The 11276-nt window shown below is 42.2% G+C and overlaps 1 protein-coding gene across 4 annotated transcripts in view; it reads right to left on the bottom strand.

The window, feature by feature from the left end:
- The window catches only part of Ncoa2 (nuclear receptor coactivator 2), a 230404-nt gene that overhangs the window by 27464 nt on the left and 191664 nt on the right, over positions 1-11276 (bottom strand). For 3 of the 4 annotated variants that reach the window (XM_055603145.1, XM_055603146.1, XM_055603147.1), the window contains exons 12-14: positions 6434-6644; positions 4346-4552; positions 1461-1676 (exon numbers count right to left, since the gene is read on the bottom strand). In XM_055603145.1, coding sequence (XP_055459120.1) covers positions 1461-1676; positions 4346-4552; positions 6434-6644 — 634 coding nt within the window. The remainder of the gene's footprint in view (positions 1-1460; positions 1677-4345; positions 4553-6433; positions 6645-11276) is intronic. The other variant, XM_055603148.1, reaches the window with a different exon arrangement.

The following is an 11276-nucleotide window of genomic DNA, read 5'->3' as shown; positions in this document are numbered from 1 at the left end:
CACACACACACACACACACACACACACACACACACACACACACACACTTCTTTCTCTGAGGTTCTGTTTGTGGCCCTGAAGCACCATGAGCTTTCAAGTTACTCCCTTACCATCAGCCTGACCTCCACTACAGCACACAATCTTCTGCTGGGATGAATTCACAGCTTTGTTGAGTTTATTCACAACTACAGAAATTCAGCTACACACTAAACCTAACAGAGCCATACCCATTAGCAAGGACTGGGAATAAATTAAATTAAATTAAATATCTATATATGAGACCTCTTACTGTGACTTTTATAAACATCTTAACAATGTTGCTGTTTAATTTTCCATAAAATTTTTTTTTGTCTTTAATTTTTGGCATTTCAAATGATACAAATTTAAGTTTGGGAACTGCTTATTACTTTGAGTATATATGTAGAAAAGTAATTATAAATGTCACTCTCAGAGATACTGCGTCAAAACACACACAGCGCTTCAATATCTATGGAAGGAGCCTGATGTCAGAGTTCTGGCCAGAAGCCTGCTATTCTGTCAAAACAATCTTGCATTTTCCTGTGAATGAGTTAGTACTTCCTGTGCAGTATCTACCATGAAAGTGTACAAAGACAGACTCTTCAGAACTGAGCTAATGTACAAGATCAGAGGAAGGTCCTATGTCTGCAGGAGTTGCACAGACCACATCTTTTCTCCCTTTGAGGCACGGTCTCAGTTAGCTCCATCAGGCCTCAAATTTGCTGTGCAGCTGAGGATGAAGCCCTGATCCTCCTGTCTCCACCTCCCAAAGGTTGGCATTATAGGTGTGCACATTAATATTTCAATAGCAAGTTTTCTGATATAATTCATGCATCATGCAGTTTATGGATTTCAAGTGTGGTATCCACTTGTATCGGTATGTTCAGGTGTACACCACTACCACATCCATGCTGGCACAGCCTCATCTACCCAAAACAAACAAACAAACAAACAAACAACATTACTTGTTGCTAGGAGCCACTTCCCAGTGGCTTCCCACTTCTCAGGCCTTCAGCCGTAAGCGACCAGTTATGATCAACACTTCACATGAAGGTTTTGCAAGATGCACACCAAAGGTCATCACAATAACAGGCGAACTGTCTCCAAATAGAATCCTAGAGGTACTTGGGTGGTGTGCCACGTTCTCCAAGAGGCTGTGTTTTCAGTGAGGCCAGGGACGACTGAACTATCTCTTTACCTTTAAACTATCATATGCATGCTAATATATGTGTGTGTGTGTAGCATTTACAATGTACTTTTGCTTCCAAATTAAAATTAGGCAATTATTCTACGATTTTATAGGATTCTAGCAAAATTCCAAAATGCTTCACAGCAGAGGATTACCTATGTTCCAAGCCAGAAGCAGGTCCTGGAGGGACTCATGGAGCTGACAGTTCATTTGAAGAAAGATATGGAGAGCAAAGAACGCTGTGCTGCCTTACCTATGTTCATGACCTGAGACTGGAGCATCTGTCTTTGGCCAGGCTGGTTGTTGGCTCGCATGGGGATGTTGGCTGTTGGATTCCGAATCATGCCTCCTTGTATTGGCCGGTTCATGGCACCAGTGGTCGCAGCGCAAGTAACTCTCACAGCCGAACTCTGTGGTGCCCATTCCCCAGAAGGCATGGTGGGCCGGGAAGTGCTACTGCCAATCATTCCTGCATGCAAAGCAGAGGAAGCTGAGAGACACAGACACTGACAACAGCGCATGAATGAACGCCAGACCTACCTACCTACCTACCTACCAAGACTCAGGCCATGACTATAAACTGCAGTCGCCCAACAGCAAACACCCTCCCCGGGGCAGGTGTGGGACCTTGGCGAAGAAATAAGAATTGGCAATTACTACAGCTTTCACAAAGTGAATCTGCTACTCTGTACGGTTCAGAAGAGCTGTTCAAAGTGCTCCCATTTGTACTTAGAACAGGTGCTGCCGCAAGTGGATAACCCCAACTTCCTTCCTCAGGAAGTGAATCACATTAGCTGACACACACGTCAGAGCCCTACTTTCCAAAAGAGAGGTGAGGAGGAACAAGCTGCGAACTGATAATCAATTCCACAACTATAGACCCTAATCAGAGAGCATCCCTCAAAGCCTTCGGGAGAGGTAAACATGCTCACCTTCCTTTCAGTTTATCTAACTTCTGGAGCATGCAGACATGGCCACTGTATGAGCAGTAAGCCACGCTGGCACACACACACACTTCTGCCTGTATGGGATACTTCAGCAACAACTTCTATTAAAAAAAATTGGTAAATTTAAAAATTTACCAAGGATAACCCCTAAGTCCTAGGGAAATTAAAGAGCTTTCTGATACAGTCCTTGTAGCTAAGAGATTCCATACTCGTGGACCATTGCATTCTACTGCACAGATGCAGGATGGTTAGGGTCGGTGTGAGAAAATTCTTTTACACTTGGCATATGATCACATGGAACAATTCAGGGGCTGTTCTGTAAGTGTCTAGGATGTTGGTAGTGGCCAAACAAACACTGCCCAAGACTTGTTGAAGGGGAAGCCTCAGAAATAACATTTCTGTTTTGAAATGCGTGATACAGGGAATATAAAGATTTGCTGTCAAATATATGGCTTGCTTTCATTTACTTTATTTGGGTTAAGTAACTACAAATTTGGTATAATTAGCATGTGGACATAACATGGGTGTTTCCTCACTTGTGAGATGAGGGACGTGCTAATGATGTTAAAGGACAAAGGGTAATTAGAAGAGTTTAAGAAATTGCCACAATATTAACACATATTTAAAGCCATTTTATATTGTATTTGAGCTATACAAAGATATTATGAAAGAAAAGGCATTTTCTTTTTCAAAATCATCTACTACTGACATAGCATAACAAGATTATAGACAGTAGGAGGGTGAAATTATCTGTAACTCAGCAATATCAGTGTAAGGAAATAAATGATGTTCCTTTTGTTTGTTTTCAGGAGCAGAGGAAGCCCACCCTGTGATCGTTACAGCCTGGGTCCCGGTAGGCCCAGGGACAGCCAGTTTGGGGGAGCCTGTTCCCATGGCCCTACATAGAACTTCTCCAACAGTGCAGGCCTCCCTGCAGTCATGATAGGGAGCTGGTCCTCATGAGCCGCAGCTGCTGTTTATACCAACGATATTCACACAAACCAGTATATCATTTAAGAACGACAAAGTGAATATGACACTGGTTTTATGAATCTATAATTCAATGAGGTAGTCAGCACATGGCACATAAGTAAACAGTATTTGATGAAGTAAATGGATACAGTACAGCTCATGCTTCCCATTAATTCTATCTCAGTAACAGGAAATCAAACATTCCCCTTAAATAGAACTACTCTGATCTTCACTTAACTAAAACGGCAATGTACAGGGGTTACAGACTGAGCTAAAAATAAAACAGCAAGAATTGAAACTCCCACAACTCTAAGTTCTTTTTATAATATCTACTTATTTCTATGCCCAAGCCTCTACTATGTCACTGAGACAAGGGAAGAAAGCTATAAATTATAAGCAGCTCTTCTTTAGAAAAGCCGGCATCCTCCCAGATCCATAACAGATGTTGTGCCAAGGCTTGGGCACTATGAGTTCAGTCCGAAGTCTATGGCCACTGCGGCAGAAGCATGCATCACTTGGGAAATGTCCCTGGGTAATATGGAGGACTTTAGCAGGTCAAAGTGCCAGCTCGATCACAGGTAACCCCTTAAATGTCAAGAAAGGTGCCTTGAATTAGGGCAAACCACTAAAGTCACTATTGTTATGACACTTTTGAAATGGTGTGCTCTCAAACCAGTGTGCTCATTTAATTTTGCCCTGACCCAAAGCTATTAAAATGCATTCAACTTTAAAAAGACCAGAAGGCAAAAGCCAATAAAACAAAACACAACAGAATCTATGGCTCAAGTAGCTCAAGTAGACCTCCAGATGCAGCCCCCTGAGTAGCTCAGACTACAACAGAAATGCTGAAAGATAGGCAAAGAGGTCTTCAACACAATTTTGGAGGCATCAGCAGGTCACCACTGGACGCTAACAGGCACCAGTTATTTTACACACTCTTCCATTCATTTTGCATTCAGTTCCCATGAGGGAAGTGAATTAGGTCTAGACAAGAAGACCGGTGTTTAGAAACCTCCTCAACGCAGCAGTTAAAGAACAACCTGGTTAGCTTGCTGGAACGGCTTCTCACAGGCCACTCTCACAGGGAAGCCGGAGGGTTTCCGCATTGCACCTGGGAGCCTCAACAAGCCTCTGGTGAAGTTCCACCATTCTGATGTGGATAAATACATTGTAAAATTACACAACCCACCAGGAAGTAGCAGTGCCGTTGAGCCCTTACCTGTGCTATTGTTCCCTAAGTTTCCTTGGCTTCCTAGCATCCCTTGGTTACCCATCATTCCTGGCTGAGGTATCACTGAGTAGGGACTATTGTTTCTGATTGGTGGGAAAGGTCCAGCACCAGTTGGGCTTTGCAATGTGATGTCAAGTGGTAAATTCTGGTTTGGCAATAACCTGCCCAGTTGCCCTGGTCGTGGGTTATTAAAAGCTAAGGAGAAAACAAATGAAAATTGAAGGTTAATAAAGGACAATGGAAAAGAATATTAACAGTAGTAGTGTTTAGGGGGAATGTCGCCTGTAAAATGACGGAGATGCACACCAGGGGCCAACTAGTGACACAGAAGACAGCTCACACACAGAAACATATGCAGCACTCTATGCGGTATCTAAGTCTTAACGGCCTTGCAAGAAAGGACTATGTTTTTCTCTCCAGTAGTTTTAATACTGAAAAGTTTTTAATAAACAAACTATAAGTATGATATCATTCATGTGCTATTATTCAAACTTTGGTGTGTGGTCTTTTTCTTGTTCTCATTATTTTTTTCCTAGGCAAGGTCTCCCTCAAATTTGCGATGCTCTTGCCTGGTTCAAGAGTACTGATTTTTACAGCAATTAATTATAAACATCTCTTGTGTGCAGCAGCAAACCTACACACCTGTGGCTTGGCTGTCAGGATATCATGTCTTAATTGGGCTTTCAGGGCTTAGCATGAAGTTACAGGTGGATACTTTTATTAGAAGTCGAAATCTTTGAGTATACACTGTGTTATCTGAATCAATACTCTACTACAGGTTATGACTACTAGTATGGCTTCTTTAAACTCCGGGCATATATTTAGTTTTGAAATGATTTTTATGGCTAGTTCACAAGAATGGACTGTGTACTGAGCAATAATCTAGTGTCAATTAGATGACCTGCAATTTTATAACAATTACTAAAAAATTTAAATATTATACACACAATTTACAGAGCTCCTTTATTAGGTAATATCAAATATTTCACTTTCTTTTAATTTTATAAACATAGACTGCAACAGCACAGCTAAGAGAAGGAGGACTTAACACGCTATGGTAGAAATAAAACATTCAGAAAAGCCAAGGCTGGGAATGGACATTATTTATCACACTCAGTCCTGCCTTACTGGGAGTCAGTTACCTGGCCTCTGTTTACTAACCCAAGTCCCATTGGGAGTTCCAGAGAGTAGGAGCTATGAGCCCCTACCATGCTCTTTGCTAGTTCTATGGGTTAATGTGTAGTATCTCATGTTTTCTTTTCTTTCTTTCTTTCTTTCTTTCTTTCTTTCTTTCTTTCTTTCTTTCTTTCTTTCTTTCTTTCTTTCTTTCTTTCTTTTTTTTTTTTACCATATTCTCTCAAATTTTGAGCTTTGTGATTGTCCTAGTCAAACAAAAACTCATCTTTCTTTTTTTTTCTCCCTTTTCAGAATGGTCAGGAACCACCCAAGAAAGGATTTAGTTTCTAAAGTACTCATCTCTGATTTGGCTGTGGCTGGCCTTGCTGGTAACAGTGCTAGGCACTGGCTGAGACTCCCTGAGGTGGAAACCGTCGTGTCCCCAGCACCTGGAGAGGCTGACTTTCTGTAAAGCATGGCTGCGCTCTGCAGAAGCTGCCTTCACTCAGAACTGGACCCTCCTCAGTCACAGGCATGTTTGTTTGTAATCTACTCAATCAGAGTGAAGAACATTTTTTCCCTTAGCTCAAACAAATTTAAAGTAAAACTGCTAGATGACAGAGCAAGGAAAAGAATCAGTTTCTTTTCTTTGAGATAGGGTCTTATTATGTAGCTCAGGTTGGCCCTGAACTCACCACCCTCCTGCCTTAGCCTCATGTCTGGGCTTACAGGCATGAAGTACATGCCTGGCTTGGATTTTCCTCCCCAAAGGGAGCTATGACAGTCAGCAGTCTGAGCACTTCCTGACGGACCAGACAATAGATGGTGCTGTTTGTCACAAACAAAACAAAACAAAACCCCCAAAACCCTCCAAGGAACCAAACTGTTTGAGGCAGACTTTAATGATCTCTTTCTGATGGAGGCTAACCGGGAAATCTCTGAGCAACAGTGCATACTCACTGCTCTGTGACATTCGCAGCGCTGTTTTCTGGGCTCCAACAGGTGTGATGGGACCGCTGTCAGCGGTGAGTTGCATGAGGTCATTGATGATGGCTTGCTTGTCCACTGACCCAGCAGGGGCCCCTGGCCTTGTGTCTGGGAAAAGCTGTGGTAACTGACTATTCTGCAGATCATCCAAAATCTCTTCCAAGTTGTCCAGCTCGCTGCCAGGCTGCAGTCAACAGACAGAAGTGTACATCTAGGCTCATGCGAAAAGTGGGCGCCCCAACCCCGTCCAGCTGTTGGCCACTACAGACCTAACCATCACAAGGCATCCCAGCCAAGAGAGAAGAGCAGGTATGTGCAAATGTCAGGACTAAGCATGTGTTGACCACCTTTCATAACTTTTCATAACTGGATCTACCAAAGGCTGCAATCTAATCTCTGGACCCTGACTCCCTCACCTAGAAACCTGGTGTGGCTGAATTAGAAAGAAAGATGTTTCCTGCCTTGTGACTCACCGGCACCTTCTGTATGTGAACCACCCTGTTAATGATGAATATACATATCCAATTTTTATAATTAGACTATGATTTACCGTTTGGATCTAGATTTGGTGCTTAAGTTTTCCTAAGAAACAACAACAAAGCTGGTGTAAAATATGGAACAAATAAAAATGGCTACTTCCCTTGTGTGTGTGTAAGAGAGACAGACAGCGATTGATCTTGCTGGTCCTGGGATATCTCTTGACTAGACACATGTTAAGTAAGTTACTAGTTGATGTGACTTTGAATTTGGTTCTTTTCAGAGGCAGCTGCTTAATTAAGCAATGAACTTAGCAACTCATTTTTCAGGGACTTCCTCGAGTACTCTAAGAACAAGACCATTTTTGTGTCACCCATTTCCAACAGAAAGATAAGCTCTTTCTATGGGACAGACAGGTCATGTGACCCTTAAAGCTCCTGAGGCAGGGACAACACTGCACGGCCCAGAGCAGCATAGTTTTCCATCAGAGCCCGGATCCCTTTGTTGCTTTGACTGACAGGTCCTTCAATGGTAATGCTTGTAGTGTGGGGGTGGCACTCAGCCAAAAGATGGATTCCTTTCATTATTAAAATTAAAACAGAAGTTCCTACAGCTTCCACTGACTCCTCAGAGAAGGGTTTCACATGCTGAGAAACTGTGATAACTGTCTGTAGAGTCTGTCTTCACAGATGACAACAGGCCTCCGACAAGCCATCTCTGTCTTTGAAGCAGTGTCCTGTGACAACAACGCCTTCTCCTGAGGACTTTTAAAGATCAGTGTGCAGGTGGGGGGAGAAAGTGGAAACGAATGATAAACTGCCTCTGGAAAAGCTCGGCACGGTGCCCATTAGGAGGATTATCCAAAATAGCCTCATGCAAACAAAACCAGAAGTGTGTGTGTTCATCATCTTGGTGGATGCACTTGAACTTGCCTGCAACTAGAGCCATGACAGAGTGTTTCCCCGTCATAAGCTGCACAAACAAAATTAAGAACCACCTTAAACAGAATAAAAACCTTTTCTTTTTGAGACAGAGGTCAGTAAGTCCAGGCTGGCCTTGAACTTGACCTGTTGTACTCAGCCTCCTGGGAACTGGGATTATAGGCACAGAATTCTAGTGACAAGAACCACGGCTCCTAGCTCTTTCTCGCTCTCTCCTTCCTTCCTAGAGTCTCTCTCTGGCAGTGGTCCCACCCTTCCTAATGCTATGACTCTATACAGTTCCCTGTGTTGCGGTGGCCCCAACCATGAAATTCTTCTGTTGCTATGTCCTAACTATAATTTCGTTACTGTTATGAATTATGATGAATGTATTTGTGTTTTCAATGGTCTTGGGTGACCCTCCGAAGGGGTCTTGACCCACAGGTTGGGAACTGGTGCTCGATGTAGTCCTGGCTGTCCTGGAACTCTGCATAGACCACGCTACCTGCTTCCTCCTGGGTGCTGGGCTTAAGGGCGTGCACCACCATAGCTGGCCCTTCTTTCGTAATCTATGCTTTATACAGACATGTTAAGATACACATGTTAAGATAAGTAACTAAAATCAAGTTATTTAGAAAAAAATGAGACAGGCTTTCATGCAGCTGGACTTCAACTTCCTATCAGCAGAGACTGGCCTTTAATTCTTGATCTTCCCATCTCTATCCTCAAGTGCTGGAATCACAGGAATGAGGAAAACATCTAAGCTCAAATAATTTCTAAGTAAAAAATTTCATAGTCACCATACATATCTGATCAATGTAAAGGTTTTTTTTAAATTTATGTATGTATTCACGCAATGCTGGGGACCAAACCAGCTTTGTGCGGTATGTGCTGAGCTATCCCCAAGTGTTATTTTTAACTTTTGATTTGTCTGGTTTAGGAGTTCACCAAACATCTGTGTGAACGCAACAGTAATTCAGTGGTAAAGCCTGTACAAGAGGCCATGGGGTCAGTTTCCATTATAGGAACGGAAAGGAGAAAGGAAGGGAAGGAGGAGAAAGTAGCGTAGTTCTGACAGAGAGAGAAGCAGCACGTTTGGGCGCCCTGGACACTGTCTGAATTCACTCTGGGTAACACACCAAGATGCACCAAGAATGTTTAGAGTTTATTCCTTGACAATTTTTGTCAGTTTAAATTTCTTTTTTCCTGAGATGAAGTTGATCTTGAATTTACAACTCTCCTGTCTCAGTCCTGGAGTGTTGGGATTACAAAAACACACCACCATGTCAGGCTTTTTTTTTTTTTTTTTTTAGTAAAATGATTCAGTTAGTATGTCCTAGCATACAGACAATGTAGTCTTTTTATTTCAATTATTTGGATGAAAGAGAAAAATGGAATTATATATAGTATATGTCTTCCGAAGTCATGTTTGTTGGCTTTTTCTTTTTTTTTTTTAATTTATTACAATTTACTCACTTTGTATCCCAGCTGTAGTCCCCTCCTTTCTCCCCTCCCAATTCTACCCTCCCTCCCTCTTCTTCTCCTACACCCCTTCTCCAGTCCACTGATAGAGGAGGTCTTCCTCCCCTTCCATCTGACCCTAAGTCTCATCAGGACTGGCTGCACTGTCTTCCTCTGTGGTCTGGTAAGGCTGACACCCCACCCCTACTTCCTCAGGGGGAGGTGATCAAAGAGCCAGCACTGAGGTCATGTCAGAGACAGTCCCTGTTCCCATTACTAGGGTACCCACTTGTAGATGAAGCTACCATGAGCTACATCTATTCAGGCGTTCTAGGTTATCTCCCATACACTGTCCTTGGGTGAAGTATCAGTCTCTGAAAAGACCCCTGTGCCCAGATCTCTTGGTTCTGTTGGTCTCCTTGAGGAGCTCTGTCCCCTCCAGGTCTTTTTATCACCACCTTCTTTCGTAAGATTCCCTGCACTCTCTGCCCAAAGTTTGGCCATGAGTCTCAGCATCTGCTTCGATACCCTGCTGGGTAGTCTTTCAGAAGCCCTCTGTGGTAGGCTCCTGTCCTGTTCTCTGTTTTCTCCCTCTTCCAATGAATGTCTATCCTGTTTGCCTTTCTGAATGAGGATTGAGCATTTTACTCAGAGTCCTCCTTCTTGCTTAGCTTCTTTAGGTGTACAGATTTTAGTATGTTTATCCTATATTAAATAGCTAATATCCACTTATAAGTGAGTCTATGACATGTCTTTCTGCTTCTGGGTTACCTCACTCACAATGACCATTTCTAGTTCTCATCATTTGCCTGCAAATTTCATGATTTCCTTGTTTTTAATTGCTGAGTAGTATTCCATTGTGTAAATATACCATAATTTCTGTATCCATTACTTAGTTGAGGGACATTTGGGTTGTTTCCAGATTCTGTCTATTATGAACAAAGCTGCTACAAACATGGTTGAGCAAATGTCCTTTTTGTATACTTGGGCTTTGTATTTCTATCTCTCAGCAGTTCTTTTAGACCCTACCCACTTTGCCGGGCACATTTTCTTTGCAAGACAAAGAGATCAATGATTTCCTTTAAAAGGCCTCACAGATACTTCAAAGTTTCACTTAGGCATCTACTGAATGTTCAAATTAGCCACATCAATTTGGATAGTTTGTTTCAACTATTTCTGGCAAAGAATGAGTCAGAACAAGCTTTTACAAAGTTTTACAAAATAAAAAAATACTTGATTTCTTTAATTTTTCTGTTTTTATGATATTTCATGTGTCAAATCAACTCGTTCTCTGAGGGAAATAAAGCAACCCGTGAGTTTTAATGATAAGCATTCTATTACAAAGTACCATTTGAAAATATTTTAAATAAAAATATAGTATCACACCATTTGCTTAGCACAGGGTTGTGAAGGAATTCTAGTGTATGTGGAGGGAAACTACTCTGGGCCCTACCAGTTTCAAGCGTGGTTTGCCTCCTGTAGGGATTCAAGCAATAGGAGAGCATTTTCAAGCCTTCATTGCAGAGCATCAGAAGAAAAGCTGGAGTCGAGTCTCGCCTGGCTGGGTACCAGCCGGACTCCACCACGTCAATAAGCACATGACTTACAGCAGTAAACACACTGGAAACACTGTCAGTTTCTGTTTCCTGTTGGCTACGAAATGTCGTAGAAGCATCGTGTTTAAATGCTCTACCCAGTAAAAATGTGCTATTTTAGGTATGATAATACGGCACCTTTGAAGCACTTCCTGGCCTTAAAAAAGCTAGTAATACTTAAAACACACACCCAGTTTAAAAAAAAAATTTTTTTTTTTTGAGTCAAAATAACAACACGGTCAATTGTAATCCAGGCTCACTCTCTGTTCTTGTCTACTAAACAATTATTGCATCCCTCTGCAATGAAGAAAAAGCCTAAATAACCCTTGGCAGGTGTGAGGGGATCTTCCTTAGAAAACAAGG

This window comes from Psammomys obesus, unplaced genomic scaffold, assembly GCF_907164565.1.
Source record: "Psammomys obesus unplaced genomic scaffold, mPsaObe1.curated_primary_1811, whole genome shotgun sequence".
Classification (NCBI taxonomy): Eukaryota; Metazoa; Chordata; class Mammalia; order Rodentia; family Muridae; genus Psammomys; species Psammomys obesus.
The sequence above is the reverse complement of the archived record's forward strand: the minus strand, read 5'-3'. Positions and strand labels throughout refer to the sequence as shown.